This window comes from Dermacentor albipictus, chromosome 9 (genome assembly GCF_038994185.2).
Source record: "Dermacentor albipictus isolate Rhodes 1998 colony chromosome 9, USDA_Dalb.pri_finalv2, whole genome shotgun sequence".
Lineage (NCBI taxonomy): Eukaryota > Metazoa > Arthropoda > Arachnida > Ixodida > Ixodidae > Dermacentor > Dermacentor albipictus.
The window spans coordinates 91,387,870-91,413,978 of record NC_091829.1 but is presented as its reverse complement, the minus strand read 5'-3'; the positions used below and the strand labels follow the sequence as shown (position 1 = coordinate 91,413,978).

General features: G+C 44.8%; 1 protein-coding gene across 2 annotated transcripts in view; it reads right to left on the bottom strand.

Annotated features, from left to right (window-relative positions):
* Positions 1-9,718: 9,718 nt before the first annotated feature.
* Positions 9,719-26,109, bottom strand: part of Fim (plastin-2 Fim) — a 58,840-nt gene continuing 42,449 nt past the window's right edge. For both annotated transcript variants that reach the window (XM_065447546.1, XM_065447544.1), the window contains exons 4-5: positions 22,275-22,415; positions 9,719-13,517 (exon numbers count right to left, since the gene is read on the bottom strand). In XM_065447546.1, coding sequence (XP_065303618.1) covers positions 13,323-13,517; positions 22,275-22,415 — 336 coding nt within the window. In that variant the 3' untranslated portion in view covers positions 9,719-13,322. The remainder of the gene's footprint in view (positions 13,518-22,274; positions 22,416-26,109) is intronic.

The window sequence follows — 26,109 nt, the reverse complement described above, 5'->3', positions numbered from 1 at the left end:
TACTAATTGTGGCCATGCTGTCCCTGCAAACTTCTTAATCTCATCCGCCCACCTAACTTTCTGCCGCCCCCTGCTACGCTTCCCTTCCCTTGGGATCCAGTCCGTAACCCTTAATGACCATCGGTTATCTTCCCTCCTCATTACATGTCCTGCCCATGCCCATTTCTTTTTCTTGATTTCAACTAAGATGTCATTAACTCGCGTTTGTTCCCTCACCCAATCTGCTCTTTTCTTATCCCTTAACGTTACACCTATCATTCTTCTTTCCATAGCTCGTTGCGTTGTCCTCAATTTGAGTAGAACTCTTTTCGTAAGCCTCCAGGTTTCTGCCCCGTAGGTGAGTACTGGTAAGACACAGCTATTGTATACTTTTCTCTTGAGCAATAATGGCAACCTGCTGTTCATGATCTGAGAATGCCTGCCTAACGCACCCCAGCCCATTCTTCTGATTATTTCTGTCTCATGATCCGGATCCGCCGTCAGTACCTGCCCCAAGTAGGTGTATTCCCTTACGACTTCCAGTGCCTCGCTACCTATTGTAAATTGCTGTTCTCTTCCGAGACTGTTAAACATTACTTTAGTTTTCTGCAGATTAATTTTTAGACCCGCACTTCTGGTTTGCCTCTCCAGGTCAGTGAGCATGCATTGCAATTGGTCCCCTGAGTTACTAAGCAAGGCAATATCATCAGCGAATCGCAAGTTACTAAGGTATTCTCCATTAACTTTTATCCCCAATTCTTCCCAATCCAGGTCTCTGAATACCTCCTGTAAACATGCTGTGAATAGCATTGGAGAGATTGTATCTCCCTGCCTGACGCCTTTCTTTATTGGGATTTTGTTGCTTGCTTTATGAAGGACTACGGTGGCTGTGGAGCCGCTGTAGATATCTTTCAGTATTTTTACATACAGCTCGTCTACACCCTGATTCCGTAATGCATCCATGACTGCTGAGGTTTCGACAGAATCAAACGCTTTTTCGTAATCAATGAAAGCTATATATAAGGGTTGGTTATATTCCGCACATTTCTCTATCACCTGATTGATAGTGTGAATATGATCTATTGTTGAGTAGCCTTTACGAAATCCTGCCTGGTCCTTTGCTTGACAGAAGTCTAAGGTGTTCCTGATTCTATTTCCGATTACCTTAGTAAATAGTTTGTAGGCAACGGACAGTAAGCTGATTGGTCTATAATTTTTCAAGTCTTTGGCGTCTCCTTTCTTATGAATTAGGATTATGTTAGCGTTCTTCCAAGATTCCGGTACGCTCGAGGTCATGAGGCATTGCGTATACAGAGTGGCCCGTTTCTCTAGAACAATCTGTCCACCATCCTTCAACAAATCTGCTGTTACCTGATCCTCCCCAGCTGCCTTCCCCCTTTGCATATCTCCCAAGGCTTTCTTTACTTCTTCCGGCATTACCTTTGGGATTTCGAATTCCTCTAGGCTATTTTCCCTTCCATTATCGTCGTGGGTGTCACTGGTACTGTATAAATCTCTATAGAACTCCTCAGCCACTTGAACTATCTCATCCATGTTAGTAATGATATTACCGGCTTTGTCTCTTAATGCATACATCTGATTCTTGCCGATTCCTAGTTTCTTCTTAACTGTTTTTAGGCTTCCTCCGTTCCTGAGAGCATGTTCAATTCCATCCATATTATACTTCCTTATGTCAGCTGTCTTACGCTTGTTGATTAACTTCGAAAGTTCTGCCAGTTCTATTCCAGCTGTAGGGTTAGAGGCTTTCATACATTGGCGTTTCTTGATCAGATCTTTCGTCTCCTGCGATAGCTTGCTGGTATCCTGCCTAATGGAGTTACCACCGACTTCCATTGCACACTCCTTAATGATGCCCACAGGATTGTCGTTGATTGTTTCAACACTAAGGTCCTCTTCCTGACTTAAAGCCGAATACCTGTTCTGTAGCTTGATCTGGAATTCTATTTTCCCTCTTACCGCTAACTCATTAATCGGCTTCTTATGTACCAGTTTCTTCCGTTCCCTTCTCAGGTATAGGCTAATTCAAGTTCTTACCATCCTGTGGTCACTGCAGCGCACTTTGCCGAGCACGTCCACATCTTGAATGATGCCAGGGTTAGCGCAGAGTATGAAGTCTATTTCATTTCTAGTCTCGCCGTTCGGGGTCCTCCACGTCCACTTTCGGCTATCCCGCTTGCGGAAGAAGGTATTCATTATCCTCATATTATTCTGTTCCGCAAACTCTACTAATAATTCTCCCCTGCTATTCCTAGCGCCTATGCCATATTCCCCCACTGCCTTGTCTCCAGCCTGCTTCTTGCCTACCTTGGCATTAAAGTCGCCCATTAGTATAGTGTATTTGGTTTTCCGTCTACCCATCGCCGATTCCACGTCTTCATAGAAGCTTTCGACTTCCTGGTCATCATGACTTGATGTAGGGGCGTAGACTTGTACAATCTTCATTTTGTACCTCTTATTAAGTTTTACAACAAGACCTGCCACCCTCTCGTTAACGCTATAGAATTCCTGTATGTTACCAGCTATATTCTTATTAATCAGGAATCCGACGCCTAGTTCTCTTCTCTCCGCTAAGCCCCTGTAGCACAGGACATGCCCGCTTTTTAGCACTGTATATGCTTCTTTTGGCCTCCTAACTTCACTGAGCCCTATTATATCCCATTTACTGCCCTCTAATTCCTCCAATAGCACTGCTAGACTCGCCTCACTAGATAACGTTCTAGCGTTAAACGTTGCCAGGTTCATATTCCATTGGCGGCCTGTCCGGAGCCAGTGATTCTTAGCACCCTCTGCTGCGATGCAGGTCTGACCGCCGCCGTGGTCAGTTGCTTCGCAGCTGCTGGGGACTGAGGGGCCGGGGTTTGATTGCTGTGTTCATATAGAAGGTTGTGGCCAAGTACTGCACCAGGGTGGTCAATCCTGCTCTGGTGAGGGAGTGCGTTACCGGTTCTGGTCACCGGGATCAGGCCATACTCCAGGCCTGTTTGTGCAATTTTATCAACACGCGGATTTTTTTTTAATTCCGGTGGAAAATTGCCGGCCCCGGGATTCGAACCACAGACCTCTTGCACGCGAGGCGGTTGTTCTACCTCTACGCCACCGCTGCACCTATCGGTAATTATGACCAGGTAACTTACAGAAGTCGCAGTTTCACGAGTAGCGAAGTACGTTTCCGCTAAATTTCTTCTGCGCTCTGCGCACACGCAGAGCCATCTTGCGGCAAAAACAGAAGACCCCCTCCTCGCAATGTACGGCGCTGCCCCGACTCGTGGCGCGTCGGGGCCCGGCTATCTGTGCCGATCGTGACGTTTGGCTGGCGTAGCGCGTTTGAGTAGGCGGTGCGAATGGGGCGTGATAACGCTATCGCGTTCCACTCTTGAAGGCGAAGCTTAAGCGTCCTCCAATTTTTTCATAGGGGCTTGCGCGCAGCGCGGTCCAAAGTCATCTGCGGTTGCTTTCTGTCTGACTCTTGCTCTTTGTGTCTCTCCGGTAGCAGCCGACGGGGAGAGAGTGCGTCAGTGGTGGATGGTGGGAGCAGAAGAAGGGGATCTCGTAGACATAGCAGAATGCCAATTGAATTAAGAAAACACGCCGAGGTCCTTGGAACACTTAATTATTCGAGATGTTTTAGAAGCCGTTCCACTTGACTTGATCAATAAGAGTGAGGTAATAATCCTTAGAATGGATTTCACGCAAAGCCTCTCAGAACTGAAATGTATCTGTTCGATACGCCAAAGAGCACAGAAAGCTCACCGAAACAAAAGGACATATTAATGTACAAGATAACCATTCCGCTGTCTCCTCCTCATGTGACCATACCTAGAATTCATATCTCCGGCCTGCTGTTGAAGCGACCTTGCATTAAAGCAGATTCCAATGCTGCACCTTGTTCTTTTATTCGTTTCTTTTCTTCTGCAAAACTGCTTTCCTCCGCAGATGCATCCATTGATTTCCATGTTATCTTTCACCATCCATAGTGGCTTGACCAGGAAAGAAGAGGCAATACAGTGCAGCTTCATACGGGCGTCAAATTATTGTCTCACATCCCAGACACGTGAGCATACCAAAGCGACCATGATGGAACAAACCAACAGACGAGATATTGTCCCTTTTGCCATCTGGATGATGAGCCGGTGGACACAGTAATGTTTCAGACTTGCCTAGTAGTTCCCATTACTCGGTGTCGTCACGCCACCCAAGTGGGAATCGGCACTCCGGATGAAAGCGGCCTTCAAAAATGCCTGATTGGCCTATCAGTGCCTGAATCAGTGTCTGTGCTTTCTGCTGCTGCCCTCAGACCGGGTCTTTGTGGGAATAAAGGGAAGCTGAATAGTCTGTCGAATTCAATAAGACGCTCATATACGGATGCGGGAACCTTATAAACCATGAAGGTAAAATTTTGGGGGGGATTTTTCACTTAGGAGCGACGCAATCGTCGGTTAAAATTGCGCTGTAGCTCCGCCCCCCGTCGAGCGCCGCGCGCTGCTGCTGACGATGCGAGCGGAGACCGGAAACCGCGGCTTAGTGACGTCAACACTGGTGTTCCGCTCCTTCACAGTCTCCGCGACCGTGCCTGACCGGGCTTATTTCTGCGTGTGTGCCGTCCTAATCTGCTTTGCTCGACGCTACATTCGTTTATTTGAGTGTATATAGGAGTGGTAGTTGACGTGCGCAGCATCAATTGAACTTGTAGGCCGATCATGCCGGCGTTCTGTGCAGCCTACGCTTGCACGAACACCAGCGGCCGCGACGACGTTCCGATGTTCCATTAGTTCCTCCAAGACAAGAAGCTTTCAGCTAAGTGGGAGGCTGCTGTGAAGCGAAACAACTTCAAGCGCTCAAGAACAACAGTGTTGTGCTCTAACCACTTCCGTGACGATTAATACCGGAGTTTATCAATAATGCGTGCTTTGGTTTCTCCTTCGTGTTAGCACGCTGAACGGAAGGTACATGTTTATCGCCCACCCTTGACGCAGGTTTCATCGCCAAGCGCCGCGAATTTTCTATTCGCACGTGTGTTGTGAAACAGCCTGCATGCAGCTACCACAACGCAGTGCAAGCGTAAAGTTTGCATGTGTTGGAAAGCCTGCTCACGCCAAGACGCTGCGCTCCCCCTTCTCTCGCACACATAAGAAACCGACCATCTCACGTAGCCGACGAAATTCGCCGGTTACGAGTAGCGTGCGGATGGCGCGCTGATGAAGGTTCTATACTACACGTGCTACAACAGCCGGTAAACTTTTCCCGCGTTTAAACCGTCTGTGTAGATTGCCGACAGCTTTGGGGCAGCGCACAAATGCTGAAGATCGCATCACCGCTTACGTTCTACCAGGAGGCATGCAGGAACATAACACTACAGTTATTTGCCCGGAAACGTACTCATTGGAACCCTGAATGCAGCTTAGCAAAAAACATACTCGCTAAAGAACATTTCAAACACAAGGAGATGCTAACACTTCGCTTTCGTTCGCGTGGAAAGCAGTGCTTGCACCAGCATTTTTTTCTTGGAGAGGCCGGCTCTTCGCAATCGGCTCGTACATGTAGTATGTACAAGTATGTACGTACGTGTAGTATGTACAAGTATACACCCCTTACAAGTGATCTTGCACGCGACAGCGACAGCGCTACAAGCGAGGCGATGGCTGTCGCGTTCACTCGTCGTCTGCAAGCCGAACGCCACGCGAGCGACGGCTTTGAGCGACGACTTCCCGGTATGAGGGCAGCAATATGCGCGCTGAAACTAGCGTGACGCATGCTTTATCAATTTAAGTTGATGTATTTTACTGAAGGAGCACAAAATATTTCGGAAGGTCTTGCACTAGGTTCTTATTCTTGCACGTGTAAAATGCAGTAGTTTGCTCGTTCCGTGCGACAAACAGTAGTATTTGAGTTACGTACATCCAGTTTCGGCTTCGCACAATTGGCTAGTCGCTCATAGCATTTCCGGGCGACGAGCGACGAGTTCTAGATTTCTGGAAACAAGCGAAAGCCATCGAGCGACAACACCGAGCGATTTGTTCAAGCGATGGCCCGTTTTGTCGCTCGAAGCCGTCGCCCGTCACCGTCACGCGCAAAATCGCTCTCGTAGAGTTTGGACTTAACGCCGAACTCCTCAGAGAAACGCAAGCTCTCGAAAATTTCCATGACCGTCTCAGCAAAACACCACCAAACTACTTTGCACCGTGCTTCGTGTGTAGCGGCAGCAGTCAGTCCGGACAAACACCATTGTTGACGTCACGAGGCGCCCGACCAATCACCGGCGTAAACGAGGCGCGCGAGCTGGGCGTGTCTGCTGCTGCACTTTTCGTCGAAATAAAATAGTTTTGCGCTTTCTTTCTCTCAATTTCGATGCGATATACGAATTCAGAGGGGTGAAAACCACGGCGTACTGCTCTTCACTCTTTTTTTCTGAAAAAGCTTTCAGCTTCCGTCAAGTTGCTGCGAGCAACTTTTTCCTTATATCCCCCACAAATGATGTTTATGGAAATAAAGGCATATGGTATTGTATCATAATGCACATTGCTCTTCTACATCCAGGACGTTTACTTAAACTCACCGATATGTTCTGATAAGTGTGATACTTTCCCTAATGCCTTTTAATGCCTTGATGTCATCCATGCACAGACAACTTTTAGCACCACAGTAACACGGGGACGTGCAATCAGTACATATCTGTCACCTTGGTATTAACCAACGGAATAAAATTGATTTTCAAAAGAAAGAAGAAAGCCAAGCATTCCTTATACGTATAACTAAAACATCATAAGTGGCATAAAACAAGTTTGCCAGCAGTTTCATAATGACGATGTTTGGATCTACACCATAGCAGGCACTGGTGACTATAAAATATCTGATAATTGAACAAACTGTCTCACAATCATTGGAAAGAAACTGATTTGGGAAAGGAAGACCTGTTAAGAAACAGGTTTCTACGCCTCTCACAGTTACTAGTTCTTCCAAAGACAAGGGAATACCCCTGGGAGGAACCACCGGTAACATAGCATTCAAGGAGTCATTGTTTGATATATCAAGAAACAAACAAGCATATCTCTTAATTTAGCGAAAGAGACAATGGGTCAAAGATTTGAAAACTGAAGTGTCCTCATGTAAAACTTTCTACAATAATGCTTAGAACACCTATTATGGATATATCATGTCCGTGTGGCTTCCTGCCACCTGTAGTTGCACCAGTGGTTGACATTCCAACAAACAGAAATGTTTCTATTAAATTATGTCCGCTGTAATAGATTTTTCGAAAAAAAAAACAACACCAGAGCACTTAAAAGAAAGTGCATACACATTTGCAACACAAAACTTTTATGTCAAAAAGCAACTTTGCAGTCAAGGATAGTCAACAAAGAAATTTGTTTAAATGTTCATAAAGAATGTGCACATACAAGCTCAACAGAAAATCAACTCTCTAGCCAGAGAGTTAATTCTCTCGAGCCAGAGAGTGACTGATTCTTTCCGATTCAATTACTCCAAACATCAATTACCACTTTTAGCAGACTTATATGACTGCAAAAAGACAAGCAATCCTGTGTTACCGTCGCATCAAAGAGGATGATATAAGCCAAATACACATTACCCTTTGAATCTTATTTCATTAAGGTCACGTGCGACTCACATGATACGTCCTTATGAGTACCACTGACTGCAATCCCCTGTCTATGATGCACATAGGCATCCAGACTTTCAAGCGATTTGCGATGTTTATGTTTGAACATATGTGGATTCAGATTAAGTTCTCATTTTCAGTCTGGAGCCTTTAATCAGCTATTAACATAGGCAAGTTTAGGCTAACTCCCCTCTTTTTAATGGTGCTTTAGTGGCCTTCAAAGACCTCCAATTTCTTGTGTCTCCCCCAAATTGCATCACAAATTTAAATTCTAACCATAACTTTTTTGCCACGACTCCTTGAACTCTTGCAAACTTTATTCATCTAGTTTTTGCACGATCGCTGTGCTGTGGACCAAGTCATGCTTTTCTGATCATTGATATCGACTCCATTAATTTCTTCACATCTTCATGACTTGTCCAGTGTATTCCGTGTGCCCACTCTGCCCTTTAAAAGTTTAACTCTGGGAATATTGGTATTCCTACAACATATTTAAAACTCAAGAGTTTGACAGTTTTTATTATTTATTAGAACTTGCAGAAATACCTGCCTTTATCAGTCTGGCTGTTCATCATACACTATACACTAGTACTTCTGCAGTTTCATTGCAATTTTTTTTCTAGCACTTCGTGCATATGGTGGATCACTAAAGCATCATATTTAATGATGAGCCAATTCTTAGGTAATTAACTGCATCTACTGCCACAGGGAGTGCAACTGAGGGATGACAGGGTTGTAGTTGGCAGGATGAGTTATGGTACAATTCAACTAAAGTGTTTCTAAACTTCACAAATACACTCCAAACACAGTTATTGTGCATTGCTTTATATCATAGATTAAATTTTTGAAATGTTGTGGAAGTATACTTGATTTCTCCTTTAGAGTGAGAGAGTGTCAATAAACTGGATTAAATTATTACATTTTTGTAATTTGGTGTACAAATTTCTTTCCTTATGCCTGATTAGATTAATGACAGGGCCTCCAGCATAAAGAAATGTCTGCTTATTGCCCGACTATTTTGGACCTCACCTTCAATATGTCTAAACAATGCTGAAATAAGTTATATATGGTGCTGGTCAAAGCAAGACCATTCGGAGATTATTACTCATACTACATTTTGTTGCAAGAGCTGTGTGCCATTTAGGCACCAAAGTCAAAAGAAAACTGCGAACTGAGTAAGGCTGGTATGTATCTATCATGGTATATATTTAACATGGTACGTATTTATCAGAAACCACATAAGCAAATGTATTTCGTGCATGCATTATTCTGTGATGATGCTCGATCTGATTTAATGTATCGAAGCAACACAGAGCAGGCTTGCAAGTTCTGAATAGCTGAGGTTCAAACAACACAAAAGCACATGTTCAAAGGTTCTTGCATTGCTCTTCCATCGCAATATCTCCGCCACACCTGGGTATCTGTGTTCCCCAAAACGCCTGTGCCACTGCAGTTGGTATTGGGTTTTGAAATGTAGCATGGCTTTCCTCTTATGCATATAATGCCACGTAGTCACCATATCACAAGCCCGCATATGCTCTATCGTGAAAGCTGAAATTTTTAGTGCACTGCAAGCAAAAGGCCATACTCTTAAAGTTTTCCCCATCTATAAAATAGTATAAAACAGTATAAAACACGACCCCTCACCTAAGGAACATGCATTGCTGCATTGCCATAAAAGAAATGAGATGCAAGAATAGCACTAACAAGAGATCTTGCTTTTCCTTCCTCAAATACACTTTCACTGACTTAGCCATTCAGTGTGCAGTGGTACTCCTCTAAGGCGACAGATCGGGAATCTGGTCCCAAGTTTATATTGTGCAGCTCGAACTGGCAATTATAGTTGTGAAAGAAAAAAGAAATGTATGACAAGTTGTAACAGGCTGCACAAAAAATTCTCTGCTGTTCTTTTCAGCGTAAGAAAGCCAACCCACATCCTATGCATACGCTTTTTGTCTGCACAAATGTCCACGACAGCATGTTGGCAATTAAAGCCGCCTCAAAAATGTTGCCAGGCTGCAAAAATTGGCAATATTACGATCACTGAATGCATTGTTCGTTGCAGACAAAACAAAACAAGAATAAATTTGCTCGGGGAGTGAGTAAGAAGTTGTAGACTTTATTTCAGCATAGAAAAAAGAAGGCACATACAGCATTTGGACGAAAGAGCAGCTTTGCATGAGCAACGGCCAGCCAGACAATTGAAAAAGTCACTCTTTCACACTGGACGCCAGGAGGCTTAACTCAGGGCCGCATACAGACTAAGGAAGCATGCTGTGCTGCTAAGCGAAGGCACCTTTTAGCCCATTTTCCAAAGTTTGAAGCCAGTACACAAAATTTACTGACAATATGCGAGGCCTGACATAAGCATATGAGGAGAATCAGTTAATTTTGATAAGACCACAAGTAAGTGGCAGTTATCACGAGTAGCACAATGCTATGAATGCCTGATAAAAGTTTGTGCAGGTAAAAGTTCTCTGCAGTGCAGTTCATCCGAAATAGTTCTTTCAAAAAGTGACAAGGAACTTTTAAAGGCCCCTCGCCAGACCTTAGTGGAACGTCAGCGTATGCACTGGAACATGTAAACAACCTTCCAGGGAGCATCTTTACTGCAAGAATTTTTCAACTGATTTCTTATTGCAGGAGATGGGAGAAACTGAAATGTAGTGTTGCCGTGCTATCAGGAGGTGCGAGCTTCACCACCAACACGGGCACTTCCATTTGCCTTGCCTAGCATTTGCAAGTGACATTCCCTCCATACTTTCACCCATACCAGAGCCAGGGGACCTTGTCACATTTAAGTCATAAACCCCGCCTCTCTTCTGTTTTGGCGACGTTGCCGGCAGCATCTTACATAGAAGCGCTTACGCCTGCGACCCTCATTTCTAGGCAGATTCCTTTGATTGGAAAGGCACAAAGGCTTTCGTGTTAACATTTATGCTGCTCACATGCAGTGCAGTGGCTTGATACTTTGGACACACAATTGTCATTTACGATCTTTGCACCCCGCTCGTCTGTTTCAAATGCTCAAATCTGGTGAGCAGCCCTTTCACAGTAGTAGATGAAGCATAGTTTATAAACTCATCCAAATGCTTTCAGAATATTCTGGAATTAAGTGCACCATTCTATCTCAACCTTTCGATGCAAGGAGCATAATCGATTGGCACCATTTGCACTGGCTGCGCATAAGACAGGCCAGCCATTTCATTGAAGCTTAGCCTTGCTGCTTCTGGACCCTGCATATTGTACATGCAAGAGCGCAACCTTCTCAATACTTGCGTCTTTACATACTTGCCTACAGCCTACAGAGGCCTCGATTCATTAGAAAAAAAAATATGCAACCCCTCACATCAGATGTATGGGTTCTGTGTGGTGCCTGCCCGACACAGTCTATGGAATGTTGAGAGAATCTGATCCTCTGCAGAAGAGAATCCACAACGTGCCACCAAACGGTGTGCGCAAGGTTCGAGGCCAAAAAACCTCTGCCGCTCATAAGCACACCAAGACAAGTTAAACTTGTGAGAGAAATTGGTCCCTAAGGACAACATAAAGCTTTCCAGGTTGCTGCTGTCAGGAGGCGCATGATTCAATATGAGCTAATACGTCATAACAAAGCAGGCCCACCGATGTCAAACTGCAACAAAATTACAACCAAGCTTGGAGTCAACAGCATTGTAAATAATACATTAGCTTTCTTCCATCCAAAATCAAAACTAAGCGCGGTGACACACTGAAGTCATGGAAATGGTACAAACATAATGCACAGCAGATTACAAAAAAGAAAAATTATTTACAATATACACACGTCTTGATAGAACAACAAATCAAAGAGGGCGTTCTGACAGCAGACCCTGCTCTCTAGCTAGATTTTGAGACACGTAGCATACTAAGTGTTCTCAGCCGATTGCTACATTCTTATCTTCAAACACATTCACAACCACTTAAGGACCATGATGTGAAAAAGCACGGCTTGTCAATATTCTCCACCTATCTCCACCCACTGCAGATTAGAAGGCTCCATAACAGCTTGAAGCATAAGGCCTCAGGCACACGTGGTCACAAAAGCCAACATGCAACTTGCAGCAGTAATTGTCACATTTCGCACATCACGTCGAAAATGCAAAATGAACAGCTGTCTATGTGCATGGGAAAATATGCTGCTATACACAAAATTTCAGCAGAACGTCAAATATGTTTATCAATTCTGAAGCGTAGTAATATCTACTCATGCCATTTGCACTAAAATTCCCTTACATCTTAAATTGCAGAATAGCAGTAGCACGATTGCCCAAATTGCAAGAAAATGAAAACCGTAAAGCAATGCCAACAAGTATGGCGAGCCTAAAGGACAAATGGATGAACTCATTCATGAGAGCGCCTATGAAAATCAATCCAATTGATGGACAGTTTTTCGATGCATTGTTAAACATCACTGTTGGAATTTTATGAGCAACATCATGCACCACGTGAAATTGTGAGCGAATTTTGACTATTTGTCAGATTTTACAATTTTCGGCACAATGGGGAATCTAAAAATCAAACTTCAACTGGAAGTATCTTTGAAATTAGCCACCAGTACTCGTAGCACTTCCATAAAGAAAGACTCAAAATTTGTGCTTTGGTCTACTCAGCAACGTACTTTCTAAATGACAGAAGCAATGAATACGTAGGAGCTTCTCGCGGGTTGTCAATTTTCTGATTCGATGTATAGGCTGTTTTAACAATGCCTCAAACAACAGTACATGCTCATGAGTGAGTTTTGATAATTGTGTTAGACTACTATTAAGTCCAACTATTTTTCCCACTCTGGGTTGCTTTTATGCATCGCACTTTGACAGTGTATGTACAAGTTATTTAGAGAAACCTCCCCATCATGTGGGGTTTTCAGTCACACAAGAGCAAACAGTCGATTCAGACTAGCCTTTGACCACTGAAACGAGCGTTGCTAAGCAACAAATACATGTGAAGGACAATCACTGCCACTTGTTGAGACTGCTGCAGTAGACTTCCTTCACAGGCTGCTGTTATGTAGTTTTCAATAGCATAGTAACCTTTTTTTCCCCTCTGTGTTTCAATGCTAGTTGTACAAGTGAGCACTGATTTAGTTATTTTTACTACATAAATTGATAAGCTAAACAAGTCTTTTTACTGTGATTTTGCTTCAGCATAGCATACCTCAGCTCAGCTGTATGCAAGGTCTCATCTTTATGCAGGGTAGGTTCCCATAGAGTAAATATGACCAGTATGTGTACTGCAACTTCAAAGCTAAAAAAAGAAGCTCAGTATACTAAAGTTAAGCAATATTAAGTGATGAGAAAAGTATTTCGAGCCTTTCACAGTTTGTCGAGTCATTTCTTACCCCCATACATCTGTCTGCCTTTGTTAGCTTTTAGGTGTCTTTATGCGTGGCAAACTTCAGCAAAGCATCGCTTCTCAGCCACTGATGGCACGCGACTCATTTTCACTGAAAGGTTGAAAGGTTAAAGCCAGCGTCACCAGGACCATATGCTTATAAGTACAGTGAGCCTCTCTCTCTCTCTTGTGAACTTTGCCTTTCAGAGTGGATATATTGAGCCACAATATCGTGCAACGATGACAGCGGCTAGAACACTGATGCGAGAAACAAAGGCCATGCAAGGCCTGAATGATGCTGCTGTCGGAGCACAGCACACTGATGTACAATACGTCAACAGGCTAAGCACAACTTCTACTGCTTCTGCTGCTGTTCCTGTTCCTGCTGCTGCTTCTGCCCTGGCACGTAGTCCCTGGCCATGAGGCAGGCGAACACAGTCATGACCATCTTGTGCTTGCCCTCGGCAATGTCCTCCGGTAGCGCGTAGATGCGGGCACCTTGTTTGCGTGCCATCGAAATGGCATACTTGGCATTTGCAAGGCGCTCCTCCTACAGGCAAAGGAAACATTTGTTTCAAATAGATTTATGTATGGCCGCTCAACATGGGTCGTCAAAGTGAAGTTCAGATGTAACTCTGACTGCCTTCTGCTCAGAAAGACTTCCTTGCCATTTAAAATATGACATTAGACATTGACATTTCAAAAATGGCATTGGGAATGAAGGCACAGCTAATAAGCTGTCACTAACAATATTCAGAGAGGCACAAGGTGTCACCTAGAAACTTTTGTGCATTTGCAGGTGAGAAGAAATGCCTTCTTTTTAATGAAGGAAGCATGCTTTTGGCTATGACAGAAAATCGACATTTAAATGCCATAAAACGTACCAGTCATATGCACTAGGCACTGCTAAGCCAGTTTAATGAAATGAATAATGCCAGTGATGTTCCGTATTGAGAGATAGCTTTGGGAAAACTTCACAGATTAGAACAAGAGTCTCCGTACTACGACTTGCAAGCTTGATCCAGCTCTCAGAGGCCTCCCAGCAGGCCCATGGCCGCCCCACCAATGACATGTTTTTCCCGCAGAGCCACCATTGCACCATCACCCACGGTCAAGGCTCCTCTACAAAACCTTGCACTATACGACTTCTTAATGGGAGTTGCCTTCACTGCATTTACAAGCTCACACCATGACGCCACCCTGTCTGAGGCAGTGTCTACGAATCAGAAGCCTTAAAGGGCCCCTGAAACGGTTCAGACAAATTTTGTAGACGCGTAGGGTACAGCTTAAGTAGAACATTCGCACCACAATTTCAGTGAAGCATTGCGTATTAATGGAGCTACAAGCTATTACAAGTTACCCTCCTCCCTAGCCATGCTTTTCCTCCTGAACTTGTTCGCCAAGTGATCGGGGGTACGCTCCGCCTTCACTGGTTCTGTGTCACGAGGCGACGTCACATTGTCCACTTCTGGTTGTGTTGGAGCCCGCCCCGGCCCGCGCGGAACGTCTCCGCTAGCGGCTTGGACGCACACTGCTTGGCCGAAGCAGCGTGCGTTGTGAGCATTCTGTCGTAGCGCCGAACGTCTCTGGTATTCCGGTAATCACACACTAGCAGAACGTTTCAACAGAATGGTGAAGGCATAAACTCAAGCTGATGAAGGAACTTTAGCGTAGACATTGGTCTCAACGGTCCAACCACCCGTTGGCGCAGAGCTTAACCAGCCAAAGAAAGAGCTAATATTGCTTTAACCAAGTGTAGAACATTAGAACACTTAAAAAAAGACATGTTAATGATTACACTCTTGCAAGAAATTTACACCAGCAGCAAAGAAGAATACATTTGGTTATTGCTACAGTGTGTGGTTGAGCTCTATGCCACCAGGTGGCTGCACCGTGCAGACCATTCACATTTGCGCTTCTGTTCATCCCCTGAAACGACACGCAAGGGGACACGGCCAGGCCCTGTCCCCTTGTACTTGCGTTTACCCTAATACCAGACTCTTGAAACGCTACTGCGTTAGTAATCTTCCGGTGTAAAATGACGGCCGCAATCGTGCAAATCCTCGCGCCCATCGGATAGCGGCTGTCCAATGCGCTGCAGCCAGTCCGCTCGTCTACTGGCTTGCAGAAGGACATGATGTTGCAGCTTGACTTATTGCCAGTCACTATGTTTGCAGTCCAAAATGCAAAAAAGTCGAAGCATAGCGCTCACAAAAAGACAGGCCGACACTGACTGCAGAGCTCTCGTCAAAGACTGAGCGCGTAACAAGCAGACGATGATAGCTGTGTGCCGGAAGTGCTTAAGTGTACTGAAAAATTGTTCTTGTGCATTCTCATTACATTACTTTCTTTTTATAAAAACAAATTAATACCATTCCAACTATTACAGACATCATTTGTTTACCATAAAGTTGGAAAAATTATTGATCACGCGCCCTGGTCAGCCAATCGGATAGCCCGCCCCACTGACGTCATATGGGCGATTTCCGTCATATGGGTAAGGGCGGCTTAAAATTCCGCCAAGCAGTGTGCTACGATCAGCAGCAATGTGCATTTCTAAAACCTTATAATAAATTGCATGCTTCACACGGAGCACTTAGATGTGTCAATTGATGATCAGAAGGACCTACTCTAACGACTCAGTACGTTTGTAGAAAATCGCCAAATCGTTTCAGGGTCCCTTTAAGCGATAAATGCGGGAGGAGCAAGTGATGGTCCCATCCACCACATGAAAAAGAAGCGTCAAAGGTTTCCCTATTTTGACCAGACACGGTGGGCCCAGAGAGCTCTCTCCAGCATCGAAACTAGAGCATGTAAATGGCTGTGTAAAGCATAAAGCTCCTTTCTTCTGTCCACAGCAAGCATGGTATGCCAATAGAGGGGAGATAAGCCTGTGATTGTGTTCGGCGTGTAGTAGGGCAAACTGAAAACTGTCACAATCAATGGTGAAAGAGCATGTCCCGAGTTAAAAAAAAAGGACGCGTACAGCAAATAATTAAAGGTGCTGAAGTTGTCGGATTATCAAAGCCATTATCTCTGTACTGCACAATTCACCAGCAGGTCCTCTGCAGAAAGTACCTGGACATGTTCTTTGTTCGGAAACCTGCTGCTTCAGCTGTTAATGTTATCAGGTCTCGCAGGCTCAATCCCCATCAGTCCCATCAATTTCTGAAGGTTACGGATCTAAGTAGCAGTGAGCGTGCATTTCTTCCTCGAGCCAGGCCACGCACCTTCCACGCTCTATCTATCAGGTATTCTCGGGCGGGGCAAAAACTGGGAAAGCTGAGATAGCTGGTTTACGCATGCGTGCTGCCTTCAAGCGCACCTAGCGCTAGAAGGCAGCATAATCTCACATTTCAGGTACACATTGACGAGAGAGAATTCCTACACCAAGAGGTATCACTCTCATTATGCCAGCATAGCGACAGTGAGAGTTGCAGTCATTGAGTTAGATCCGTTCATGTTTACCTGTGTACCTGTGTGTGCGTGGCACCATGTTTACTAATTAAATTAGTAAGCAAATGTTTACTATAATTTAGATGGATGATAAATCTACAAACCTTACTTCACGTAGCTGTTGAATGTATTACTATCGTTTCAATGTTACACCTTTAGAGTGAAACTGAATTTGATTTCTTTAAATTTAGGTGCGATATTGAAAGTGGGAGCATGGTTCGCTGCTGCTCAAGGATTAATGTGGAGTTTAATACAGCATTTCATTTCTCATTCCATGACAAGAACCCTCTGCAACAGGCACACACGATTTTTGTGAGCGATCTTCTGGGGTTCATGCCAGGAATGAGGAATTAAAATTGTTCACAAATCCATTTAGCTGCGATGGGGATGTGCTGCGAAGTTCCGTTGAATTATGCGTAATTTAACTGCAGTGAAGTATACCACAAAGGACAACGAAATTGAGCCTATTTCTATAACTTGCTAGGCTATGCACTTAAATTAAACGGGCCCTGAACCACTTTTTATCCAGGTGAAGAAATCCATGAGAAGCTAAACTAGACTATTAGAAGCACTTCGCCGTAAGAAGTACTTCAATGTGTTGAGTAGAACCGGATTTACTGTCGGTCAAAGGTCGCGCGTGATCCTCGTTGCGATGCTTCCTCTCATTTTTGAATGCCTTGCACTGCAAAGGCTACGTCAGAGCGCGGTGTTACTACGCTCCACCTACTGATCGTCACCATGGTATGCAGTTCGAATCTGATTTTGGATGTTTACATAGATGCCACTACCGATTTTGGCTCCTACAATGCGCTGAACTTTAGCCAAGCAAGGTTGTCCTCAGCGAGCTGCAGTGTGCTCAGCTAGCAGACTCATCACAGCACCCCACGGCTTCTGCAGTATCTACGCTACGTAGCAGACAGCAGCTACATGCAACTGAAATGGGTATGCACAGCGTTTGCTTTCTGCATGAAAGGGCTTGAGTGCGTGCTCACACTCATATGCTGTAGTCTGGCCGAGCTACATGGTGCAGACCGGCTTTGTCCTGCACCAACTTGACCATCATACAGTAGCCACATTCAACTTGCGCATCTTGAAGCGCAATGAAGCTCAATAGGAAGCGAAGTCTGCCCAGGCGTCATACCAGGAGTGGCCAGGGCTGAGCACACGCTGGCAAGAGTGGGTGGTGTGGCAGGTTTCGTGTGGTTCGAGGCTAGTCAAAGTTAGCCAGACTTGACGACTACGCCATCGATTAGCAGGATAATCAAAGTTTAATTCCTACGCGGGCGACCACGGCTGAGCATGAGCAGGCAATAGTTGGCTTCTTCCGGAATTATGTAATTTTTATCAAAATACAAAAGCAGATTTTCGCTTACTGCAGCCTGTTTATTAAAATACCCACATCAATTAATATACGGAGTACCTGTGGGAAAAAGCACACTGATCCAAACATCCTTCTTTATTGATGGCAGCTATGTGCCAATAGCACGTATGTATGGGAATCTGCTAAATTATGAAATAAAGCAGCTCGAAAAGAATGAGGAGCAGGCTTCTGTTGAAAAGAAAGCGTTTGAGGAAAATGTGACTTTGCATTCTGTTTGCAAGCTCCAATAGTCACACCCAAGTGCAAAATTTGGCTGGGATGTTTAAAGCAGCGTACACAATCCCCAGACTGTGTTCTTTCACCAAGCCCGAGAGGTTGTTTAGGACCTCATTAATGTAACCTGACAGCAGGTACATGTTAATGTTTGGCCCTACCTACATCTGTAAGCAATCTTCATCAAGAATGAGAAGTGCAATGTCGAGATATGGGGGTGTCAAGAATGGCGAGCTGCGAAACAAGATTGCCACACAGTTACGACAGGGCGACACGACGCGCACCTCTCCCTCTCCGTCGCTGCAGCTGGGAGGCGTTCAAAGAAGCGGCCTTTGCGCTGGAATCCGCCGCCTTCCACCCGCCCCATCGACATTGTGACGGAACTAGCTCGGCGTGTGTGAACAATGATTCCGGAGTTCCCCAACGCGGAGCTGATTTGACACGCATGGACAAGCTGCCGTGGGGACGACGTATTTTGGTGCGTCTCACGCTTCGGCGTGGCACGGAACAACGAGCGACCCTCGATCGGCACCGATAGTTCCCGGAACGGCACCCCGCCAACGCCGTCGTCGGGCCTCAGAGCGCGGTTGCCTTTGAGTACATAAACTGATCTGCAGAGCAGCGGCGAGTTGGTGATGAGTAAACGAACAGTCGCCGCGTCGTATGACCGGCGGATCGAGTGTATAAAAACTGTGGTTGTGCGAATGCTGAGGACACTTCTCTTGAGCAGTCATGTTAGACTGAGTCACTTCTCTCATGCAGTCATGTTGGACTGATACCCTTTTTCTCAAGCAGTCATGTTAGACTGATTTAATTTCTGTAAATAAACCCTTTTCCTCGTTCTCGATGAGAAACAGTTCTTCACTTCATCAACAATCTCAGCGTAAATAAGTTGGACGACGGCATGGGCCAGCTACCTTCGAATTCATGCCGTACTCCAATCTTGGCAAAGGACCACGGACGATGGGATTGAGCCCCCAATCCTGACAGGGGCTAATTAATCTGACAAAGTGGCTCACGAGGCTTGCCGCCACCTTCCACCTTTACATATGTTTGTATTTCCATACCCCTTCTTGTGTAATGCCTTCGCCCCCTCCCCCCCCCGCCCATTCAAGGTGACAGTAAGTAAATGAAATGTGTTTGTGGAAGAAATAATTATTGAGCCACAGCAGAGTACATAACATGAATGCAAAAAAATTGTCACCCAAGAGTAGCACTAAGCTAGGAATAAAAATCCATGCTTGTTTCTCGGACTACAAGTGCCATAGATGAAAAATTGTCCTGGCCCGGGGTCTAAACACACAACCAATACCATTGTGAGGCAGTCGCTCTGCTATCTCAGCCAAACGAGAGCTTAGCAGATCAGAGCGAAGCCAAATTAATTGACAACTCAAAATTCAGGGACACCGAACATGGCAAATCAGTTGCGCGAAAATTTGCAGGTAGTGGAAGTTTTACGAATGGCTAAAATCATTAGTAGACGAAAGGTTTTGTTTCCTTTCATGACACTTTCTCCACCTTGTGGATTTCTGCGGAACTAATTAGTCAACTGCACTCCAACTACAAAAAGATTATGAAGATGTCAGCTAAATATAAATGAAATAATAAAGGTTACCAAAATAATGATACTACAGGTAGCTCTTACGCATGCAAGCTTACAACAAACAATAGAGTTGCAAAAATCTTACAATGGTAAAAAAGAGTGAAAAGTGCCCTCTGGAGAGTATGATAAGGAGGTACAAGCCTGGTATTGCAAAAATGAATGACCTACTGATGGATTCAATAAGTACATAAAAACAGATCATAAAAATTTTTGAAGTGGGGTAGAAAGGCACACACTATTTTATGCAGTAGTAACATTGTGTAGACATACCCTCTGAGCTTTGGTTTATATTGAAGAAGTAACGTACTACGCAAGATGGATGTCCCATCTCTGTGGTTTCTTGTGGCATTTCACAAAGCACATTTGCTTTGTATGTTTACTAAGACAAGAAACTATTTCTTCAATAGTCAGGTTCTTCATGGAGTAAACAGTATTCTTCTTGCACCGCCAATACTAGTACTGCAAGTGACAATCTGGTAGCTTTAACAATGAGATTCAGTTTTGTCGTGTACACTACTGCTCCTGAAACTGCAACTTTTTCATTAGTTTGCTCCCACATTCCACATAAGGATGCATACCATATGGTGCTGTAAAGTTAGTCTACATTTCACTTTGAGGGTTAATTTTATAGCAAGAGGCCAACAAACAGTTTTTGCGTTCTATAAAGGCAAAGTGACCATGGCCAGGGGAACAACCATGATCTCGTGACTCAGTTGCACAGCATCACGCTGAGAGAGTTCAGTCTAATTTTTTTACCTGAACCGCTATCCTACAGCTCTATACCAAAATGGCACAACTATTGAGCATCAGTGTTGTTACACACAGCATGCCCATCTTGCTCATCATTCCACATATCTGATGCTACATAATTAAAGCTTCTGGTGTGCAAATTTAATTAAATTGTGTGACAAGTCATTCCTTTCATTTGCACCACACTGTCATACTCTGCAACAATCAAGCTTGCTTCCTGTCATGGAATTTTTGTGGGAGCTAATTTTTGTGGGGGATAAATTCATGCAATTCATGCAATGTCATGCAATTTTTGTGGGGAATAAAGCTGCTCCCACTACTATGAATAGGATCCTTGGGAGCAGGTCATAATGTTATTTTATTATGTGTTGCAAATCACAACACCTGAATTTTTCACTGCATTAGTAATTTTAAAGAAGTCTTAGTACATGTTTTTCAATAATTAATTTTGTGTTTTTATATAGAATTGCATTGGTTTACTTTTACTTTAATTATTCTTAAGGCCATTTTTATTAGACTATACACATGTTTTTCGGAGAACATTATTTGCTGTGGAAACTATTACTGTTTGACTTAATTAGTAGCATGGTATTATCAGCAGTAACACCACACGCAAGTGCACCATTGCAAAACAGTAATTCCAGTTTCGGACTCTTGGTCCTTCCAAAAACAGCCATCAACAGCACTACAAGACACTTACTCAAAAAAAGCTGTGTCAACCAAAGTCGATGTGAAAGAAGACAAGGTCAACACACATGGTACATGTATCTATATGTAGTGAAATCGGGACATTAATCATAGTGCAATGTTGCATAATTCCCTGATATTTTTTATTTTCTTCATTCCATTGTCAGTCCTATCAGTTTTTCCAGAACCTCTATATCTTTTATGCATGCCGAGTTCATTCATTTGCTGTTTTTTTTTTTTGCGCATGTATACCGACATTGTTTTCTTTCATGTCAACTTTGGTTGGCACGCTTTTTCTTTTTTTTTACGTAGACACCAGGTGGGCCAATCCAGGAGATTGTGCAGTGTATGGTGCAGTGTGGTTAACTTTGGACTATACTGGCACTAATTATGCCCCTACAGTTATTGTTACCTACTCTGCGACTAACTCTTACTTCTTGTATCACTGAGACCTACATTTTGATAGCTTCTTCAGCTTTTTAAGATGCCCAAAGACGCGAAAGGTCCACTTTGGACCACGAGACCAGATTCTATGTAGGCCAAACCCAGGTGAAGTCGCCAAAGAGAACCTTGTCTTCAATTCCGGTGTTGTTGATTGATGTCAAACCATGAGGGAACATTACATGACTATGCGTGAAAATGCGTATATCACAGTGTTCTTACTTATTGCAACTACTAAAAAGAAGTATATTTGAGTTTTAAAAGAAACATGTCGCAAATATTTTAGAAATATGGAATTATTAATATGTACTGGTTTCCCTTTTTGCCATAGTTGCATAACTGATGCCGCAGCTGATGAAAAACTGCACAGCTTAAAACTTAGTGAACTAGTGCTGCATTTTGAGGACACAGTTCAGAATTATCGATTAGTTTTAACTCCTTAGCCCTGAATATAAGCTACAGCTAGGTGGTCACATTGGAAAATTATGGGAACCTCCATGGCCAAGGTAAAGTTTAAACACAGTTCAAATGCCTTTGAGCGTTTCGAAATATAAGTAAATGGCTACATGACTTAATCAAAATGTGAAATCTTGTCACAATGACTTTGACTTCTGTACGAGCTCAATAACCGGTCAGGTTATGCATGCTTTACTATTGTGCCTTCAACTTCACAATAAGACATCTAAATATTGTGCAATGTTCTGGTGAGTAGCCTTAATAAAATTCACTATTATCATGAGCACTTTATGCTATCAGTAAAATTTAGCAGCACAAACCTGGTTAGTTGCATTCAGGACTTGAGCATAGTTGATGCATCCAGGGTTGATGGCATCCACCAGGTCGATGATAGGACGTGCATCACAAATGCATGGATCTTGGAAGCTCCGGATTTGAGAAGTCTTCCCAGCGGACTTCAGCTGCATGAGGAAATAAAAGAGCATTACTAGGTGCTCCAATATATGGCAAGTGGGGTGAATGTATGAATGCACAATATATAGGCACAATCACTGTGCTTTAAAAGTTAGTGATGGTCTGCAGCAAGCAACAACATCCAGATAGCAAAATTCATTTCATCTTCCAGAGAACAGCAGGAATCTTCATAAACCAGAAGTCAAAATCATTAAAAAAAAAGATGCATAGGGCAGAAATTATTGCAATGTTTTGTAGGCTAAAGAACAATGCAGGACAGACAGTGTTGCCTTAGAAAAAGGCCACTACATTTCATTGCCATTACTGAGACCTAAAAAAAGTGCAGTGAATACTGCCCTCTAATTTCAGTACTCTGGAATGAGCTACAATGGCCCAACACCCGTAGAAATCCAGGAACTGTGTAACACTTCCTCGGAATACCGTAGGACTGAAAGTTGATCACTAGACAAAAGATTAAACGCAGCGTTTTAATGAACACCTCAGTAAATTTATGCTCATGTTTTATGCTGTGGGCTGCGCCGCATAATTAAGGACTGCACAATGACAACATATCTAAGGGCCCTGACCTACATAACAGAAATAAAGGTGACATGACTCACTCCATTGACATGTGAGTGAAGGGATACACAGTAAACCCTCATTAACTAGAAAAATATCTCGAAATATGGGCTAAGTCCAATTTATTTCTGGGGCCGTGGCATCATCCTACGCGTTTTTCGCCGCTTATCTCGAGAAGTTTCAAAGCCGAAGTCCAGACATTTCGAAATCTCGACTTCCAAGACAAGCGATAAGGAAACCCGGCAGCGCCGCTCGCACACGCTTTTCAGCCGGCGGCAACTCGCTATCCGAGTCGGACGCCAAGCCGTGCCGCGCCTCCCTGCTTATCATCCCCTCCCTCCCTCCCTTTCTTTATGCCCATTACCCATCGCGCGCACTTGCTCGGTTGGTTCACTGCCACTTTGTTGAGGTCTCGTGCAGCAGCGGTGAGCGGGCGCGATCACGCATCGTTCGGAGCGCGCGTTCGGTAGCGCCGCGCGCGATTGGCCTAGGCCGCGCTGACGTCACCAGCCACGCGACGTCGGCGGGACCTAGGCCAATTGCGCGCTGCGCAACCGAACGCGCGCTCCAAACGATCCCCTCTTGGCTACGAGCTCAATAAACAAACACAGAGATATAAAAATACAGCAAAATATTATTATAAAAGAAACTGGGCACATAGTAAACTTGGTAATCAAACAATGCCATGATCATTATTGATTTGTCGCATACAGTAACTCCCCGTCAAATCAAAACTGGAAAAACCAGGGAAAATTTCGAGATAAGCGGAGTTCCGAGATAAACGAAACAGAAGCCCGCTGGCCGCACATACGCCACATGAAGCATTTCCAAAATGTCTCACGTAATATTCTCGGTGACTTTCGCGTGCATCGACATGGGACACGTCGGCGTGGTCTTACTCGGGAACAGCGCTACTGGCACTGTGCTAAGTCAGCCTGCTTGGCACACGGTTACTTACCCCTCACATTCGCGCAAGCATGAAGCGAGCGTCGTTATCAAGTCGCGATCGTGTTGAAATACGGTGGCCTTGTAGCTTCTTTTGGGCTCAGCGCGCGGGCTTATCGCGCCTGCTCAAAAGTTCCTATCAGTTTGCTCGAGATAACGATAAATGCGCATTGACTACGTTTACGCATCACTGATGGCGTCGTAAATGAGGTGTAAAAAACTGACTCCAAGCTGCCAGTATGGCATGTATTGATCAGTGACGCCGTGTAAAACTGAACGTGCACTTTTCACTACCTTTTCTGATGCACACTTCAGAAAGCGCAGTGTGCAGGGGCTCGCAAGGCAGCATGCACCGCATCCGCCGATATATCACATGCATAATATCGGCTCTCTATTTGCATTATGAACAACACTTAATGAGAGCAGCGTTCCGGACAAGTTGTTAATCCATTACTCAAGTATTATTGCACAAAAAAAAGAACGGACGTAAGAGAAGAACACACACAAGAAGAATACATTCGTTCAAGGGAAGACATGTAACTAGAGTCGAGCAGGACGTTGCATCTTTACGCGACTCAAGCTCAAGTACCAGCTTTTTATACATGCAAGATGGACTGCTGCGCTAGAAGACTGTTTCAAAACCAATCATCTGACACAAATCATTATTGACATAGCAATTGTATGGACATTCCAGGAGCATTTTTGTCGTCGCCGAGCTGTCCCTAATGAAGTACAATTAAGTGCAAGAAGAAAAAGCGGCTTGTTTACAGTACAGTGCCACGCGATACGGTGCGAGGGAAGCATGCGAGAGCGAGCCGATAAAAAAAAATTAAGGAATTTAATTCTGAGGCTTTTCATGCCAAATCCACGATGCCATTATGAGGCACGCCGCATGCGTAAGTGAGGCCGCCGCGGCTGGGATTGAAGCCGCGACCTGAATCCAAATGTTGGATCAAATGGGCCAAATGTTGGATCATCACGTGATCGAGTCCACGCTGCCATAGTTCCCCGTCCGGGCTCGTGGACGAGAGCGCGCCTCTTGAAACTTCATCTAACCCGTGTGTATCGCAGCCCGCGCGCTGTATGTGGGAAGACATCTGCAGCCATGCATGGAGGAAGGAAATAAAAAGAAAGCCGAAGCGTCGATTGCGATAGCAAATCAGTGGACGAATACGAAGATAGCAATTTTATCAGGGGTACGAACTTGTAAACATAAGCATACTAGCTAAATTAACAAGCGTGATGTCACGCGCGCACAAGCCAACATGAACACATCTCGCTCGATGACCGCGGGAACTCGCTGCCGGAACGCTGCAGTGAAGAAACGCGGCAGCAGCAGTGAGCGAAATGGCCTTCGTGCAGCTGCTCGCATCAACGCGAACTATACGCCACGAAAAAACAGCGCAGCGCGGTCTCTATACCCGTCGCAGATGGCTTTCCAGATACAGCGGCCCGGCCAGACACGCGCGACCGCCCGGGCCACCGGGTGTACAACGCGCCCCCCTCTCTACGTTCCCCGCGAAGCCTTGCGCGCGACGGAAGGCGGCGCGCTTCCTCCCTGCTTTCTGCCGTTGCGCGCACGAAATTGAGTCGCGACCTCCCTCGCAAGCTTTCACTCGCACATGCAGCATACGGCGGGCGGCGACGATTTTATCGCCGTTAGACTTGATACGGAAAACAACTGCGACACCGACGACAACGGCAGAAACGAGCCCGCAGTGTCTATGTAATTGCTATCGCAATAAAGCTTTCCTTCTTTCGTGGCTGCGGGTGCCAGGATGAAAGGCGAGCACAGATGGCTGGTGGCATCATCCCCACTGCCTCCCAGCGCCTGTGCAGTGTTGAAGAGCACACACTGTGGGGGATGGAGACTCAGCACAGTTAAACGGGAGCACGCAACGTATGCCTGAGGCATTCATGCGCGCTTCCGTTGGCGGTGATCCTCAGCGAGCCTACAGCGAGTGCTCGCCATCATCGTGCGAGCTGTTCACGTGCGTACGTGCGTGACACCATGCTTGTTTGATAGCAAGCGAACGCTTACTGATATTTCATACGGCCTTTAATAAAAACTACAAACCCTAACGTGAGTAATTGTCTAATACTTCGCTACCGGAAGCAATGCTTTTGCCTTTACGGCGAGTGCGCAACTTTTTTGGTTAGCAACAGCTCGTCTAGGCC